Below are 17,890 nucleotides of genomic sequence, written 5' to 3' on the forward strand. Positions count from 1 at the left end.
ATTCTTACAACTCTGTACAATAAATACCACAGGTAAATACTAAGCAAGTCTGGTATTAATTTTATTCTATTTTCTGTATAACTTTAAGTAAAGGTTTATTTCTGCAGGCCTCAGGAAATGGGTAGAAGTCACAGGACAATATCTCTTCCCACCAAAAAAAAGTTGCATATTTTGGTATTGTTTGTCCTAGAGGGAAAAAACTGAAATTTTTATTAGCAATGCTGTGCAACGTTCTTATATAAAACCGAAAACCAGCCTACAGTGGAGATTGTAGTCCTTTGTTCAGGTGCCTGGACAGAAGCCAGAAGCTGTTGAGCATGACAGGGAAGATGGATGACAGGCACCTAGCATGGGAGGAAGGAATGCCAGATTCTTTAGAATGGTGTGTTTTTCCTTTTTTTCCCCCTCTCTCTTTTTATGTCACCTCTAGGTAGGTGCTGGGCAGGGATCCCAGAAAAAGAAAGGGTTCAAGACTCTAAATTGGCCTGGGTGCAGGCACTGCCACAGCGGCTGGTACAGGAGAACCTATTGTCTCAGGTTCAGGGGGAGCCAAGAAGGAATGCAGAATAAAAGGAATACTTAGAGGAAACAATTTTGCTTGGAATGCTAGATGGCCAAGCTTCAGCCTTTGGTCCAATGCAACATTTGCCTCACTTGTCAACATTGAAAAATTAGTCTGTTAGAAGAACCAGCTGGAATCACACCAGCTTCTGCTACCTCATGCTCATTGTTAGGAAAAGATTAACTTGTGTGAACTTTCTGAGCTGTTAATTCCTGGGGACTGCTTTGTTCGTCCCAAAAGACTATTGGTGGAATAATCCCCAAAGGCTGAAAGCAGAAACATGCCAGTCCTGGTCTGCAGCCTTAAGAACAGACTGGTGGTGTGGTTGAGCTGACAGGAAAGGCTGCCCCTTCCTGCAGAAGATAACTGACCTGCTATCCCACCCCAAATCTCAGCCTGAGGTATATTTCAGTGAAGGCAGGTAGCTGTGCTTCTCAAAGCAGAGAAGCAGTTTAAGAGCAGAAAGGTAGAGGGAATCTACAAAAGAACCGTCTTGATACAGATTTATCCCATGGTGTGAGGGAGAGGGCAAAGAACCCAGTGGCACTTCGCTTATCCAGCAATTTCTGTCACTGTGGTGACCAACTTCTTCCCATTCCATAGGGTCTTGAACTGCTCGGGGATGGGGAACTCATTCTGCAAATAAACAAACAGGTTTAAATATGAGCTAAAATATAAGTTGGGATTCAGTCTTACACTTTTCTTCCAATGCTTATTTCCACTAAGCTCTGAGAAGCAGGCAAAACGTAGCGAGAGAAACCAAACCCCCCTTAAAAGGCTATGTCACTGGCAGTGCCACCCACATCTTTTACTAACGCCTCCCCTACCACTGACACAATGGAGGAGCACTGCAGTGTAGGAATGAGGACAAAGGCTCCAAAGCCAGACAGATAGACGTTTGATTCTGTTCCATACAGTTCACTGACAAGCGATGTTGAACAGACTGTTAAGCCTATGAAGCATAAATGAGAAGGCTTCATGGCACCAACTCAACAGAGTGCTGTGCCGCATTCTCTTTCCTTTTTACTACCCTGAGCAGCTGCCCAACCTAAGCAAGGCAGATACTACCCTCCTCTGGAGCGCTACCTTGTGTGACTACGTCACACTTCTCTGTGCTTAAAGTGTGTGTCGCTGAGTTTGACCCACTCAGGGCAGAATGCCCATCAACTCACTTTGTCTAATGTAAGAAGTCTTCAGTCCCTTCTGATCTTAATACTAAAAAGATCAAGAAACTTACGAAGTCTCCGCCTTCTGTAGGAATGAGGACATTCATCTCAGAAGATTTGGCACTGACGATCTCACAATCCAAGGAATTCTTGCTCAGATAAACGTGGCAGCCATCTGTTTTGTTGATGGAAATGGTTGGCACTTTACCCATTACCTACAGAGAACACCAAGAACACTAAGTACAAGCAGTTTGGGGAGAATAACAAAAATTTACAGGAAAAGCTTCCACTGTTTCACATGATTTAACAACTACACAAAAAGCTTGCAGGTGCACAACAGATACTGGATACTTGGGGCAGGCAGGGATGGGTGCTGGAAAGAGCTCACTCTAAGAGCCAACTCCTCTTCTGCCACATCCAAAGCAGCTCAGCTTACAGACTTTGTAGAATCAGATTCCCACCACAGCAACATCTGTGGGTCGGCTCTGTGTCTCTTTCAATTAATTCCTCAGGGACCAAAGGAAAAAGCCAAAATATCAAGTTACCTGAACTTTGACATCTCTACTATTGATTATCTCCACAATGCCCACTACGTCATCAAACACCAGACCGAGTTTCTTACAGTTATCTAGAAGAAAGGGAGCAGGTCAACAGTATAACTTTAAAGGAAAGTAATATATTTAAGAATCTTAAGAACAGGGTAGGCATGGTTCCGCCCTCTCAAGCTCTAAAACAGAGCCTGCCTAGGACAACAAGAACTCACCTACTGTAATGGAGTTAATTTTGCCCTTGATGTGCAATGTCGTGTTGACACACTTGTATATGTAAGCCACCTGTTTCAGCTCTGTATCATCAATCACCAGGTTAGAAACATTCTCCTGATTTTCCTGATAAAGAGATACCCCTTTCAGCAATCTCATCACTAAGCACACACCATCCCAAAAACAGACTATCACAAACTTTCCTCTGGCAATTTAAGTCAGAACCCTGCATTCATTTGGCTGTGCTCCATTAAAACCCCGTCCACTCCTTGTTCCCTGAGTCCCGGAATTATTAACTCACCACTCTCCACTTCTTGCCCTCCAGTTCAAGTAGAGCCGGCTCCTTCTTTGTGGCTGGTTTAGAGGATGGGTTAACTCCTGGTTTAGGTGCAGAGAATGGTTTGGGGCCACTTCGTACTGGACCACTCTGGGCCTTCAGGGCAGGATTCTTGTGAGTCTTCATGTCATCAGATACATGTTTTAGGGCTGAAAGAACAACAAGCTGACTTGTTTCTGACCTTCATATCAGGGCTTTGGGCTGAGGCAATAACTTAGACTGATTCTTAACAAAAAATCAAAGTCAAAACTAGAGGCTTTGAGATGTTCTCTCAAAAGCAATTTTAGAGAAGCACCTTGATAATTTCTCTTTTACCCTAAGGTTAACTTATTTAGTTCCATTCAAAAAGATAAAACATGGCACATGTGTATGTATGGAGGGATAGAGCCTACAACCTGATTCATAGGTCGACCTGGCATGTGCCCCGACTAGGAATCGAACCATGACCTCCTGGTTCATAGGTTGACACTCAATCACTGAGCCACGCCAGCCGGGCTATTTTAATTTTTTTAAATTTTAGGGAACAGATTCCATAATCACCCTCAGCAGGCTAACCCACTCCTTACTCCTGAACATGGCCAATCTACATAACCAATACTGACTGGCCTTTTTAGCTCCACCACTTCTGGTGGTAGTAGTTAAAATACTAGATTTTTCGTAAACTCTGCTTGGTTCACTGCAGAAAGAGATTGAATGACTGCATAGTATTTCATCAAGAGGATAAACTGCAATTAACAATTTCCCTTACTATTGAATATTTAGGTTGTTACACCATTTTTAGCTATATTAATAATACTATAAAACTTGTTCTTTACTTTAGGTATCTTTTAGGTAGATCCCCAAAATAGGGCTGTATAATTTAGACTTCTGCCTACTATATAAAAGAGTATCTACTTTCTCCACACCAACTTTAGGTAATTCTTATGCAAATTTTCCATGACTATTATATATCCTCCGAGGAAGTTAACCCCCAAAACAATGTCGTCCCAAGTAGACATGAAAAAAGCTCTGGGAAAAATTGCAGGCCCCATGCCTTGGCACAACAGGGGACTCAATACATGCCACTTAATAAATCACTTTCCTCTAAAGAGTTGGCTTCCTCCAACTACAATCACCTAATTCCAATTTCCATTTAAGCCAACTTTGCTGTTCCTTTGGGCAACTTAATGTATATGACACCCCAAATTAATTCTACCATGCACAAACCAGAGTTCTGCTTTACACAATGTCCAATCTCTAGTTGGTAAGGTTTGGCCCAAGCAACTTACTGTACCAACTCTTCTTGCCAAAGTACTCACCATGTGTGATGGCCTCCCCCTGATTAATCTGTGCAAACAGTGCTGAGCGTGAAGCAGAGTCATCTGACCCTGAACTGGTAGGCATTGGTGGGGGAGGTGGGCCTGGTGGTGGGGGAGGAGGACCTGATACAGCAGAGGGTCCAGATGGCAATCCACACAGTTCTTTTGCCACAGGCCCCTGGAACAATAAACACAAACAACAGTCATACTCTCTTTCCCCTCTGTACCATTTCCAACTGGGTCCTACATGTGTGCAAGATACACCCCCTGATACAGTGATTAATAATAGTCAAGCTATCCAATAAAGCATGACTATTCCTTCTCACCATTTCTCAGAGATCCAACTCAGCTCTTTTCAACCTTCACATTTTTCCTTTGGCCTCTAATCCAACTCTAAACCCATACTTCTAAAAATCTACTTAAGTGTGTCACCACTATCTCAGACTCAACAAGTCCAAGACTGAGTTCTTCATCTCCTGCCCGCTCCCCTACCTGTCTAATCACCACCTCATCTCTATCTCAGTGAAAGACATCAGCACCCAAGCTTGATTGTTCAATCTTCCTTGAGTCTTCCAACCCCTCAATCTCATTAAATCTTCCTTGTATTTTGATTACATCTCCTACAAATTCTTTTGTAGCAGCCCCTAGCACTATGAACACTTTCAAAGTCTGCGCATGTGCCCTTATCCCTAACCTAGAAACTGAGGCTCTCTTAAGGGCAAATCTGATCATTATCACTTTCTTGCTCAAATATCGATTATAATTATCACCTATTATCAAGTCTAAAAGTCTAAACCTACTTTCCTTCCCTGCCCTTTCTCCTAAAAGTCTGACTATCTTTCCTTATTGAAGTCAGAGATGACCAATTTTTCTGCATTTACTTTAGCTTTGCCATTTGCTAGTTTCCCCATTCCCCCCCTCCCCCGCTTCTCACTGCCTTATACTTGAAAAAGTCTCAGATCAGAGTATACCCCTTCAGTACAATCTCTGTCAGTGAGAATCATTCCTCTTTCTTATACTCTGTAGTGCAAAGCAAAGCATGTCAAACTCGCAGCCGGCGGGCCACATGCCTCGTTCATTTAAACCCACCGGTTGCAAGTTTGACATGCTTGCTGTAGTGTATCTTTATTATAGCATTTAGTTTAATGATTTATATTGGGGTTTTGTACCTATATTTTTAAGTCTCAAGAGTACTGAAATAATGTAACTCATTCATCTGTCTCCCCTCCATCCCACTGTTCTCCACTCATGTTTACTGAAATAGAACAGAAATGAATATTCTCTGACTCTTGCTTTCTAAAGAAAAGCAAGAGTCAGAGAATATTCTTTTTTCCCTTTCCTTCTCTTTCTTTTTTCCCTTTCCTTCTCCTTTTTCTTTCTACCCTCCACTGAAAGACTAACATTGCTCTGGGACCTTGGTAGTGCCAAAGTCTAAGACACCTGTGGACCCCACCCTGGATGAGTAAAAAGAAAGAGGGTTCACTAACCGTTTTGCTCCAGGCCAGTCCGGTGGTATGGAACTCTTTAATGTAAGCCTGCAGCTCTGTCCATATACTCAAGTAAGTTTTAACCCACTCCACATGCTTCTTATCCCTGGAAAAATTAAAGCACTCATCACAGGCAGTCAGGATACATTACAATAGTGATTCCAGAATCCCTCTCTGTGAGCTCACATCCTCCTGCCTGGTGTTCCTTAGGCTATGCTCAATAGCAGCTTTTCTATCATCACTGAGCTTTTCTTCTTCTTATTAATTTATTTATTTATTTTTAAAAAATATATTTTATTGATTTTTTACAGAGAGGAAGGGAGAAGGATAGAGAGTTAGAAACATCAATGAGAGAGAAACATCTATCAGCTGCCTCCTGCACACCCGCCACTGGGGATGTGCCCGCAACCAAGGCACGTGCCCTTGACCGAAATCGAACCTGGGACCCTTCAGTCCACAGGCCGACGCTCTATCCTGAGCCAAACAGGTTTCGGCTTCTTCTTCTTTTTTAAACCTATTCCCTAATCAGACCAAAGTCCATTAGGATAGGAACTTCAGATTATATCTTTCTCTTATAGCAGTATTATTCAAACTTTTTTTAAAAAAGTAGCAAAACTGTTGCCAGGCCGGTATGGCTCAGTGGTTGAGTATAGGCCCATGAACAGTTCGATTCCAGGTCAGGGCATATGCTGGGGTTGTAGACTTCATCCCCAGTTGGGGTGTGCAGGAGGTAGCTGATGGATGTTGAGGTTTCTTTCTCATCAATGTTCCTATCTCTCTCTCCCTTCCTCTCTCTAAAATCAATTAAAATATATATAGCCCAGCTGGCTGGCATGGCTCAATGGTTGAGCATCAATCTATAAACCAGGAGATCACAGTTCAAGTCCTGGTCAGGTCATATGCCTGGGGTTGCAGGCTCGATCCCCAGTGCGGCAGGCTGCCAGTCAATGATTCTCTCTCTCCATTTATGTTTCTAACTCTCTTTCTCGCTCTGAAATCAATTAAAAAATAAAAATAAATAATTTTTTTATAAATTAAAAGTAGCAAAACTGTTTGTTTTTTTCACAGACCTTAGGCAGAACCTAATACATAAAAACTGATTAGTCTTTCTGTGCATGAAGCCATAGTAGAGATCTTTCACTGTGAAAGCCATCACTGTGAAACTCTTGGACTTCAAGAAACTCGACGACTATATGACATAATTCCTTATGTCAAAACTAGAGGCCCGGTGCACAAAATTCACGCTCTTGGGGTAGGGGTGGGGCCCTCTCAGTCCGGATTGCAAGAGGGCGCAGGCCAGGCTGACGGACCCCATCGGTGCATGATTGGGGCCGGGGAGGGACGCAGGAGGTTGGCCAGCCAGGGGAGGGATTGCAGGAGGGCTCCAGGGCGTGTCCGGCCCATCTTGCTCAGTCCCAATCAGCCAGACCCCAGTAGTAAGCTAACCTACCAGTTTGAGCATCTACCCCCGGTGGTCAGTGCATGTCATAGCGAGCGGTTGAGCGGCCTTAGCATATCATTAGCTTATTACGCTTTGATTGGTTAAATGGCCGACCGGATGACCGGACACTTAGCATATTAAGCTTTTATTATATAGGAAATGCACATACCCCCCCAAAAAACAAAAAACTTCCCTTCAGGAGGAAATTGCATTGAAGTATGGTTCACATCTCATCTTCTTATTTATGAGCTAGAAGACTTTATGGTTAGTTAGCATAGGACCTAATTTTTTCAACTGTAAAGTGAGGGGGTATAATCAAAACATGTGATGCTTAATTCCAGGTTGCTGGAAAGATCAAGGAGGTGCCTGGTATTCTGGGACATACTTCACACACATGAAGGCTTACTCCTTCACAAAGTAGTTACTCAACAAATGTTGGTTGATTTATGATGAACAGAAGGAAAGGAAAGGTTTGGGTAGCTATGCAGCTAAGTAATAGCTACCTGCAGTCACTCCATACAATGACTCCCCTTACTTAATACCTGCACTGGCCAGGTAGCCTTCCTCTCACTTTACCTGACCACATCAATAGTCAGGATAATTTCCTAGTAAATTTTACTAAAACTTTTGCCTTATTTAAACAGGCAAATTAGAAGGCATTAGTCCAGCCTTGGCCAGGTGGTTAAGTGAGTTGAAGCGTTATCCTGTACACCATGAGGTTGTGGATTCAATTCCCAATCAGTGCATGTATGAGGGGTAATAGATCGATGTTTTTTTCCTCTCTCCCCCCCACCTCTCTAAAAATCAATAAACATATCTTCAGCCCTACCCGGTTTAACTCAATGGATAGAGCATCGGCCTGTGGACTGAAGCATCCCAGGTTCAATTCCAGTCAAGGGTATATGCCTGGGTTGTGGGCTCGATCCCCAGTAGGGGGCATGCAGGAGGCAGTTGATCAATGACTCATCACTGATGTTTCTATCTCTCCCTCTCTGAAATCAATAAAAAATACATTAAAAAAAAAGAAAGCAAGTTTAGAGCTTTAAAATAAATAAACATATCGCCAGGTTAGGATAAAAAAAAGGCATTAGTCCATCTCCAGCAAAACATCCTAAACCTGGAAAGGTATGCGTTAGAAAACTTTGGGCCTCTACAAACCCTGAGGAAGCAAAAGTGGAAGGAGAAACATTTCCAGCTTATAAATGCACCTTCTATGAGCCATTGTCTACTAAACTTTCTAGAAAGCAGCCCTGAGACAGGAGAACTAACATAGCAGCCAAGGGCAGCCTTAACCCCAAAGCACTACTCCAACCAGTATCCAACTGGGTTTGTCCTTTACCCCTTGAGGAATGGCTGAACTTACACATCTTTGTACTCCTTGAGGACTCGGTTTGTATAAAACATGGCAGCATCATTCATTTCTTTCACATAAGGACCAGGTTTGGGTGCCTAAGAAAGAGAAGCTGTCGGTGACTCAGAGCCTCTCCAGCCCTATCTCCTTACCTTTTTCATCCTATCCCTTCCCTCCCATGGAAGCTGAGCTGCTCACCACAGCCACCCAACCCAGGGCCTGGATACTTTCGCTGACAGCTGACAGGTGATTGAACAATTTGCTGCCTCGGTTCTTCTCCCGAAAGGTTATCGCTTCTTGGATCTGCTCTGAGATCGGAGCCAACAAATCAGAAAGCTTATTCTAGGAAAAGATGCAGAAAAAGATTCATGTTAGAGTCGTTCTGTAAAAGCTTTGTCAGCTCTATTCTAAAGGCAAGAATTCTTTATGGACTACAATGAGCATCCAAATAAACTTTGCATTCATTCTGCACAGATTCATATGGCTAAAATAGTGCTCCTCATCTCTCTCTCCTCATAGAGTTCCAACTTCTCAGGCTGAATTTTCATGATTAGGACTCACACTCTGGCTATATCACAAAATTCTACCATTTCAGCCTCTCTTCTGTTCCACTAATACGAGATACTGGTTCATTTCTGGGCTTGTACTCATAATGGTCTCTTCTTTTTCCATCTACTCAAATGCTCCTCATGCTTCATGAGGAACTGCCCTCCAACTCCAGTCACAATGGCCTCCTACAGCACTTACTGTCAGCATAACCAATTTTGGCACTGTATCACACACCAGCCCAAACTATTAATGACCCCATGCTTTGTCCTCCCACCTAACTCATTAATTCTTCAAAGACAAAAGCTTTGTCTTAACCCTCTTTTATAATCCTTATAGCCTTTCACACATTCCTAGCCATACAGCAGCTGCTAAGTAGAGAACTGTTGAATCAAATATAATTAGGGGGTTTGTCATTTGAGCAGGCAGCTTAGCAAAAAAGATGACTTATGTTTCTGTGTTTTTATCCTTTCTCTAAAGCTCAGTTTTCTGAACATCTTAATTCTCAGTTCTTAGCAGTCTAGAGCAGAAGTCAACAAACTTTCTGTAAAGAGCCAGACAGCAAACATTCTGCAGTTTCTCAATTCTGCCATTGTAGTGCATAAAGCAGTAACAGAATGAACATGGCTGTGTCCCAAAAAAAAATTCATTTACAAAATAGGTGGCAGGCCAGATTTAGCCTGTGGGCTGTTGTTTGCCAGTCCTTAGTCTACAGCAAGGGAACTATAATAGTGTTTCAACTGTCTGATTTGTTTTAGAGAAAAGGTTTAAACAAAATGCTTTAACCATTCAAGATACATTAATAATTGAAGTCTAATATATTTAACATTATCTTACCCTATTTTTTACATTATTTAGGCATGCCAAGGGTCCAAAGCTTTTAATATAACATTAGCAGGAGTTTTATTACCCATCTGCCCAGGAAAGCCAAATGGAAAAAGAAGAAACAAAACTAAAATCTTTGGCTCCAACAAAAATTTCAACTTTCTCTAATTTTTATACCTTGGCAGCATACAATTTTGAGGTAGAAGTAGAGTTAAAGGGGAGAAGCAGTACTTTAGAAGGTTTAGGATCGACACAGCATTACTAGAGTTCACTTCACAGTGAAGCAAGAGAACCATTTCCTGTGACCCAAAGGGCTTAGGGGACAATATAGTGAATTTAGCCTCAACCAAAAGGCTAAAAAAGGCTGTTTATTAAGAGAAGTAGCACCACTGTCTCTATGGAGCACGCCCACACTTTCCCCCCAGGTACATTTTCCTTGCCTTTATCTTTCTCCTAAGCTCCAAGGGCCCTTCTTTTGCCTGAGCCCATTTCTTCTACAGCTCACTTCTCCTACCTCTGTAAATTTTAAAATAAACTTTCTCTTAAACAAAAAAAGGGAAGCAGCCAAGTCCCAGGGATAACTACAATCCTAAGTAAAATGACAGAAGAAAAGCTAGTACAACTTAATAAATATCCAATGGCACAGTCCCAGAACTGGCAATGCAAGTCTGACTCTACTTCTGGATATTATTGTGATCATACATGAGCCTGGTAGGTTTATTTTAGCATGTTGTGATAGCTCAGCAGAAACTTCTCAACTTCTCCTGAACATCAAGCCAAAACAAAACCAACTAGTAGTGAACTTACACCTCCTGGCTGCTGGCACTGAGAGGCTGTAACCAAGAGAGCCCGCTCCAACTTCAGACCTGTATGGACCATCTCCGCCTGCCGGAAAGGAGAAGAAACAGCTATCAATGACACATTACAACTGGAGAGGTCCTGATAAGAATAACCTGAAACCTCCACTTCCATGTACTTTGGTAGCAACCTAGGCACTTCACGTTGCTTTCCTCGGGTATTCCAGATTCCAGGGACTGATGGCACCATTACATGTACCATTGCTCCTCTTGAACTAATCAGGGCCACATATCCAGGAAATGAAGGTGAGGGCTAGCCTTGGATGAAATCAGTTAAGTTAGCAACTGCACATGCAGTGTGATATGAAGCTCACTGAAAAATCCCTTCTGGCCTCTCACCAAAAAAAACACACCAAACAAACAGATCTTATTTTCTAAAAAAAAATAAATAAAGGTAGAAATATACACTGAGTGGCCAGATTATTATGATCTCTGAATGCATAATAATCTGGCCACTCAGTATATATATATATACATATACATATACATATATACATATACATATACATATACATATACATATACATATACATATATATTGGAGGCCCGGTGCATGAATTCGTGCATGGGTGGGGTCCGGCCAGCCTGGCCAGGGGGAGGAGACATGGCAGTTGGCCGACCTGCCTGCTGGTCGAACTCCTGGTCGAGGGGACAATTTGTATATTAGCCTTTTATTATATAGGATATACATTGAGTGGCCATATTATTATGTGTTCAGAGATCATAATAATCTGGCCACTGAGTGTAGGCAAAGGCCTAAATTTATGTCTAAAATTCTCAAGGTATTTACTCCTTTAGATTAAAGCTATTTCTCAATGTTGGATCATGATCCATTCAGAGGTAATTAATCAAAATCAACTTTTTTTTTAACATTTTATTTTTCAATTATAGTTTACATTCACTATTATTTTGTATTACTTTCAAAATCAACTTAATGAGCCATAACCAGAACTTTATTAAATGAAATAGAACAAAATAAAACAAAACAGTAAGTACAGCACATCAGCTTGAAATTATTTCCCCCAACAACAAGTAAATGAAAGTGTAGTACAAGTAGTTATAAGGGCTATTTTGTGAACATATCTGTTACAAATATGTATTTTCTTATTGACGGTCATGGTCAAAAAAAGTTTTTAATAAACATGGGCTATAAGCACTACTAAAATATAAAATTAAAATAATATATTTCTTCTGGATTTGTGTTTTAAAAATATAAAAATGATACATGTTTTAAAATGTTTTCATATATTAGACTATTTAAAGTAAAAATGCAAGCTTCTAACACCCCTATTTAAGGCCCAGTCCCATTCTCTAGAGCTAACACCACTGCCAATAGATGGTTTATAATAGGCTCAAAATAAATCTTCCAAAGATCAAGCAATCAGTCCCGCAGAAGGGTCAGGAAGATCCTAAACATGATTATTGCTTACAATGAATCACTCAAAAGACTAGAAAGAAGATTTTGGATCCCAAAGAGGGAGAGCAAATATATGTATACGAGTATCAGGTGGTGGTGACAAGTAGGTGGCAGCACATGAAGGGAAGTGGGTGGAGAGGTAACAGCAAATGAAGGGAGGTGGGTGGACAGGCACCTGTCATTGCCTACTTCATATTCCTGCTGTGTGGTAAGTGTGAAAATAACTCATATTAGCATAACCAGTAACTATCAAGCATAGTTTTATAAATGCTAAGTCATGATAATGACCTTTCTTTAATAAGCCACCATAGGCTTGGTTATATAACATGTTGGGATGAGACTGGTAGCAGTTTTCACCACAAAGATGAACAGAGCCATATTTGATGAACCAAGCAAGTTATCCATATAAAATAAGCCCACATAGAATATGTGATAAAAGCAGAAAAAATTTGAGGATGGTTCCAGTGTCTGGACTGAACTCCAGGCATGAGTTAGCTAGAAAGGAGCCGTGAGGGCTCTTAAACCAAGGATAAATAGGATCTGAAGAAAGCCATCAGTTTTTAAAAGGGTGGGTGGGGGGGAGAGAAGGGCAAAACATCCTTACATGTTTCTGCACATCTCCTCCAATCTCTTTACTGATCTTCAAGTATTCTGCCACAGGCCCAGCAAGCAGTGAGTCAAATGCTTGCACATAAGGAACTGCTCCTGGTGAAGACAGTCACCAATAATCAGTCATGCATCAGAAAAATGACTTGTTAAAAGGCACTTCCATATAAAAGTGGAGAGGCAAGGCTATACAATGAACATGAGTCAGGAAACCTAGGTTCTAGTTCCAATACCTACCAACATAAACTGGTTGTGTTACCTTGACTAAGTCCTTTTTTCCTCTCTGAGCTTAATTTTATGTATAAAATGAAAATTTAAAAAATGATCCCCCAAGGTTCCTTTTGGCTCTAACACTCTATGACTCAATTGGTGCATATGCAAAATGGCCAATTTGCCAATCATTTGGGGAGAGGAAATTTTAATATCACCTGTCATTTGTCTTACACTGGAGTCATTTTGCTAAAGAACAGGAAACAGCACACAAGCAGGAAGTCTTGTGTTAAAATAACTTAACCACAGGCCTCCCTGCATAAGTCACTTCCTCTCTTATCTGTTCACAGCAATACGAATTACAGGCAATGAACTTTCTAGATTAAGCATTTTGGGAAGTTGGTTCCAAAGGAGAGAATACACTGAGAGAAAAAATTTCAGGCCAACACTCTTAGGTCCCCTTAAAATATTTTGAGTTTTTACTCAAAATATTCTGCCAGGCTGTATGTTGCTTACCTTTTGGAGCACTGTCTCCGTACCCACAGTGCATGTCAGAGGCATGGGATACTGCCTCTAGGCGGCCGACGGCCTTCTCCAATCTTTCTACCAGATTTTGCATGTCAGCCATAATGCACCACCTGCTGAAACAGATAAAAAGTCATTTGTTGTTTTAATATTACATAGTACCTACCTAAGAGAAGAAGAATACTTAGGGGTGAAGAGGATGCCAATTCTGAGGAACAGAATCATTTAATAATAAAATAAGATGGAAAAGAAGTCTAGAATATTTGCAAGATCATAAAGACCTCATTAAGCAAGAGAACTACCCAGGAAAAGGTGTTCACTGAAAGCAAATGTTTACTCACTCAAATACTTACTGAATATGCTATCACAAAATTTTAAATTTAGAATTTATAAAGTATAGTCACATATCTTGGTTTGTGCCTTCCAACAACTATTCAGGGATGGAAGGAAAATTATTACACTCTTAAAGATAGGAAACTTAATTTCAGTGAAGTTAAATGGCTTGCCTATAGCCAGTATTCAAATTCAAATCTGGCTCCAAGTTCAATGTTTTTCCCTACAACATCTTGCTGCCTGCATATGAATGCCCAAAATCAAGATGAAGAGGACATTTATCATGCCCTCAATAACAAAATATAATACAGGAGACTTGACATGTATACTAACAACTATAAAACAAATAGAAAAAATTTTTAAGGGAACCTAAGAGTGTTGCAGATAGAATAACAGGATTTCAGAGGGGGCAAGAGCATAGCATGGAGAAGCTGCCATTTGACCCAGGCTTCAAATGAGAATGGATAAGATCTGGATACACAGTAGGGAAGAATAGACACATCCAGAAGAGCTTCTTACAGATCTTTCACAAGTACGAGGATTTTCACAGGTATTAATTTATCTGAACTAGTCTCATTCAGTGTCTAATATCCTAAAAGAAAGTATGTTCCACCAGAGAAAAGTATCTTCTCTGACATGTTCCCTATTATATTCTACCATCTAGACCAGTGGTCAGCAAACTGCGGCTCGCGAGCCACATGCGGCTCTTTGGCCCCTTGACTCCAGTGTAAGAGCCCTTGAGTGTGGCTCTTCCACAAAAAACTACAGCCTGGGCGAGTCTATTTTGAAGAAGTGGCGTTAGAAGTTTAAAAAAATTTGGCTCTCAAAAGAAATTTCTTTTTTTTTTTTTTAAATATATTTTTATTGATTTCAGAGGGGAAGGGAGAGGGAGAGAGAGAAACAACAATGATGAGAGAGAATCATTGATCGGCTGCCTCTTGCACACCCCCAACTGGGGATCGAACCTGTAACCCAGGCATGTGCCCTTGACTGGAATCGAACCTGGGGACCCTTCGGTCCGCAGGCCGATGCTCCAGCCACTGAGCCAAACCAGCTAGGGCTCAAAAGAAATTTCAATCGTTGTACTGTTGATATTTGGCTCTGCTGACTAATGAATTTGCCGACCACTGATCTAGACCACTACCTGAGAGATAGAAGGTGTTCAATAAATATTTGTGAAGTTAATGAACTGTAAGTATAGCATGCCAAAACTCCAAAGGAACAAGTGTTCTGAAAGCTGCCCATATTATACATACAAATAAGTGTTAAATGTTATCAATATACATACAATGCTTGAGACCATAAGAGATCTAATAAAAATGTGAAATTTCTTTTTTTAAATTTATTTTTATTGATTTCAGAGAGGAAGAGAAAGGGAGAGAGATAGAAACATCAATGAGAGAGAATCACTGATCAGCTGCCCTCTGCACTCCCCACATTGGGGATGAGCCTGCAACCCAGGCATGTGCCCTAACCGGGAAATCAAACCATGCATGACCTCCTGGTTCATAGGTCGACGTTCAATCACTGAACTATGCCGCCTGGGCAAAATCTGTGAAATTTCAATCAAAGCCTTGACTTGGAGGGATTCCATTTCAAAGAATTAATTAGTTCAGGTAACTGAAGCTGAATGAACTCAACTCCCTTGAAGCTGCCTAAAATGACCATAACAACTACAATTCCCCCAAAGATGACATGCCAGAATTTCTCAACTTAACACATTATCCTCTCTGTGGAAGAGATAAGCAGCTCAGATAACGATCCCTGTCCATTCTTTCCTGTGTATGGGCTCTAGTCTCTCTGGGCCCGATGACTTCCAGAGAATGTTGTTTAAAAGAAAATCAAAGAAAAAAATAAGAATGCAAACAAGATAAATCTTTCCTTTCCCTGGCCTGGAGATGCAGCAGAAGTCTCCAACTCGGTTCTACTCACAAATGGAGGAACTAGAAGCAGCCAATATACACTGAGTGGCCAGATTATTATGATCTCTGAACACATAATAATCTGGCCACTACGTGTATATCCTATATAATAAAATCCTATATAAAAAAGGCTAATATGAAAATTGTCCCCTCAACCAGGAGTTCAACCAGCAGGCAGGCCGGCCAACCGCCCATGTCCCCTCCCCCTGGCCAGGCTGGACGGACCCCACCCATGCACGAATTCATGCACTGGGCCTCTAAAATACACACACACACACACAAACACACACACACACACACACACACACACACACACACTGAGTGGCCAAATTATTATGTGTTCTGAGATAATAATCTGGCCACTCAGTGTATTCTCCCTTATGTTATGCTACCATCACTTGAGTTCCTGAATTGCTACCAATTCTGCATACTCTCCAGGGATAAACATATTATTTACCACACAAGATAAATCCCAGGGGGAAAGGCAGCAAATACAATAAACGCCCAAGCATTAATAGATACCACCTGTTCTAAAACACGTTCCCTTCATGTTCCCAAAATAGATGCTACAGGTTGAGACTAGTGTTAACACAGAAACACAATACAAGTGTCTCTAAAGACTTCCAGGATTGGTGAAGACTCACCAATCTTAAAAGCTTAATACAGCTTCATGGGATTTTGGCTCCTTTCTCTCCAGCTATTTCACTTGTAACCTTTAACTGCTAAACAAGCTAGCTCTGCTAAATTAAGCAAAATGAAAGGAAGGACAAAACAGCGATCATTTATAGCTAATCTCATCCTACCACTAACCAAATATAGAACAGCACTTAATTTTTTGTTTTTGGTGAGGGCAGGATGAAACGTGAGATGATATGGGAAGGAATGTCCAGAACTGAAGGGACCAAAAAGATACATCTTGTCTCATTGTCTACGCACACATTCACATTCTTTAGGTGGTTGCATCCACTCCCAAACCTTCCACTATCATTATCCAGCCTGCTTGTTCAGTGGTACTGCCACAACCACCTATGGACTAACAACTCCCACAGCAGCTTATCTAGTGCAGGACATTCTTCGGGGACTCAGAATTTTAAATCCAGTTTCCTCCTAGACATCTCTACCTCGATGTTTCAAAGGCATCTCAAGATGAAATGTCCAGTCCTAGCCGGTTTGGCTCAGTGGATAGAGCATTGGCCTGCGGACTCAAGGGTCCCAGGTTCGATCTGGTCAAGGGCATGCACCTTGGTTTCGGGCAGATCCCCAGTAGGGGGTGTGCAGGAGGCAGCTGATTGATGTTTCTTTCTCATCGATGTTTCTAACTCTTTATCCCTCTCCCTTCCTCTCTGTAAAAAATCAATAAAATAAAAAATAAAAAAGATGAAATGTCCAAAACAGAAATAATTCCCATCTCCCACTCTCACTGTCTCAGTAATCCAGCACTACCATCAGTCACCTGATTGACCAAACTAGTAACCTGGGAACTGTTAGGCAGTCAAGTATAGAGGGTTCAGAGCATTGTCTTTAGAGAAGTCAGACAGATAGGGGTTTGAATAACAGCACTTGTTGGCTCTGTAACTATGAGTGTTATCAAACTTTCTGAGCCTCAGCTTCCTTATCTGTGTAATGGAGACCACAGTATGAAATCCAAGGGGCTGCAGTGAGAATCAAGAGGAAAGGCATGGCCCTATCTGGTTTGGCTCAGTGGATAGAGCGTTGGCCTGCAGACTGAAGGGTCCCAAGTTAGATTCCGATCAAGGGCATGTACCTCGGTTGCAGGCTCAATCCCTGGCCCTGGTCTGGACCATGTGGGAGACAACCAATCGATAAGAGATGTTTCATCTCTCTGCCCCTCCCTTCCATTATTTCTAAAAATCAATGGGAAGCCCTGGCTGGTTTTGCTCAGTGGATAGAGTGGCCTTCAGACTGAAGGGTCCCAGGTTTGATTCTAGTCAAGGGCACATGCCCGGGTTGCAGGGCGTGTAGGAGGCAGCCAATCAATGATTCTCTCTCATCATTGATGTTTCTCTCTCTCTCTCCCTCTTCCTTCCTCTCAGAAATCAATAAAAATATATTTTTAAAAATCAATGGGAACCGAAACCGGTTTGGCTCAGTGGATAGAGCGTCAGCCTGCAGACTCAAGGGTCCCAGGTTCGATTCCGGTCAAGGGCATGTACCTTGGTTGCGGGCACATCCCCAGTAGGGGGTGTGCAAGAGGCAGCTGATCGATGTTTCTCTCTCATCGATGT

General features: G+C 41.6%; 1 protein-coding gene across 2 annotated transcripts in view; it reads right to left on the minus strand.

The window, feature by feature from the left end:
• Window positions 1-43: 43 nt before the first annotated feature.
• The window catches only part of CAP1 (cyclase associated actin cytoskeleton regulatory protein 1), a 29,214-nt gene continuing 11,367 nt past the window's right edge, over window positions 44-17,890 (minus strand). The window contains exons 2-13 of one of the 2 annotated variants that reach the window (XM_079776193.1): window positions 13,381-13,502; window positions 12,653-12,753; window positions 10,582-10,659; window positions 8,602-8,745; window positions 8,416-8,501; window positions 5,612-5,717; window positions 4,125-4,302; window positions 2,791-2,975; window positions 2,492-2,615; window positions 2,274-2,356; window positions 1,800-1,943; window positions 44-1,198 (exon numbers count right to left, since the gene is read on the minus strand). In XM_079776193.1, coding sequence (XP_079632319.1) covers window positions 1,115-1,198; window positions 1,800-1,943; window positions 2,274-2,356; window positions 2,492-2,615; window positions 2,791-2,975; window positions 4,125-4,302; window positions 5,612-5,717; window positions 8,416-8,501; window positions 8,602-8,745; window positions 10,582-10,659; window positions 12,653-12,753; window positions 13,381-13,492 — 1,425 coding nt within the window. In that variant the 5' untranslated portion in view covers window positions 13,493-13,502 and the 3' untranslated portion in view covers window positions 44-1,114. Of the gene's footprint in view, window positions 1,199-1,799; window positions 1,944-2,273; window positions 2,357-2,491; window positions 2,616-2,790; window positions 2,976-4,124; window positions 4,303-5,611; window positions 5,718-8,415; window positions 8,502-8,601; window positions 8,746-10,581; window positions 10,660-12,652; window positions 12,754-13,380; window positions 13,506-17,890 lie in introns of both variants that reach the window. The other variant, XM_079776194.1, reaches the window with a different exon arrangement.

The sequence above is a fragment of the Cnephaeus nilssonii genome, assembly GCF_951640355.1.
Source record: "Cnephaeus nilssonii genome assembly, chromosome: 7".
Taxonomy (NCBI): domain Eukaryota; kingdom Metazoa; phylum Chordata; class Mammalia; order Chiroptera; family Vespertilionidae; genus Cnephaeus; species Cnephaeus nilssonii.